General features: G+C 60.4%; 1 gene segment (V, D, J or C); it reads right to left on the reverse strand.

Annotated features, from left to right (window-relative positions):
• On the reverse strand, positions 1-714 carry LOC114487077 (immunoglobulin heavy constant gamma 2-like; the record flags this gene model as incomplete). The annotated part of the segment is given in 2 exon segments: positions 1-314; positions 399-714. Coding segments are annotated over 2 exon segments (552 nt in total), but the record flags the coding sequence as incomplete, so codon positions are not given.
• Positions 715-908: the final 194 nt, after the last annotated feature.

Genomic DNA, 908 nt, shown 5'->3' on the forward strand with positions numbered 1-908 from the left:
CTGGGAGATGGACTTCTGCGTGTTGTGATTGTGTAGAGCCTCGTGCAAAACTACACACGTGTAGGTGTCTCCCTGCTGCCAGCTCGTCTTGTCCACCCTGAGCTTGCTGTACAGGAAGAAGGAGTCTTCGTCCTCCTGCTGGGGTGGCGTTGTATTGTATTTGCCCACTGACTCTGGCTGCCCGTTTCTCTGCCACTCCACGTCGATGTCGCCCGGGTAGAAGTCGGTGACCATGCAAGTTAAGGTGACTGAGCTCTTGGCCAGCTCTTCCTGCGGTGGGGCCAGTACGTACACCTGTGGCTCGTGGGTCTGCCCTGTGGGGAGAGGTGTGGCTGTTAGCACGATGGTCACTGTTATGGGCCCCCAGGGACCCTCCTGTCCCCCTCCACCTGACCCACCTTTGTCCTTGGAGATGGTTCTCACAATGGGGGCTGGGAGGCCTTTGCTGTTGACCTTGCACTTGAACTCCTTTCCCGTCAGCCAGTCCTGGTGCTGGATGGGCAGGGCGCTGACCACACGGTAGGTGCTGTTGAACTGCTCCTCCTTTGGCTTTGTCTTGGCCGTGTGCACCTCTACACCGTCCACGTACCAGGAGAACTGGACATTGGGGTCCTCCTTGCTCACGTCCACCACCATGCAGGAGACTTCCGGTGTTCGGGATATTGTGAGGGTGTCCTTGGGTTTCGGGGGGAAGATGAAGACGGACGGTCCTCCTGGGAGGCAGCCCCCTGCCCTCCTAGCCCCAGGCTCGCCTACACTAGCTCTACCTGCTCCCCCAAACCTCCCAGGCACTCCCTGCCCTCCCAGCCCCAGGCTCGCGTACACTAGCTCTACCTGCTCCCCCACATTAGCTCTACCTGCTCCCCCAAATCTCCCTGGCAGCCCCCTGCCATCCCAGCCCCCGGCTC

The sequence above is a fragment of the Physeter macrocephalus genome, chromosome 11, assembly GCF_002837175.3.
Source record: "Physeter macrocephalus isolate SW-GA chromosome 11, ASM283717v5, whole genome shotgun sequence".
Taxonomy (NCBI): Eukaryota; Metazoa; Chordata; class Mammalia; order Artiodactyla; family Physeteridae; genus Physeter; species Physeter macrocephalus.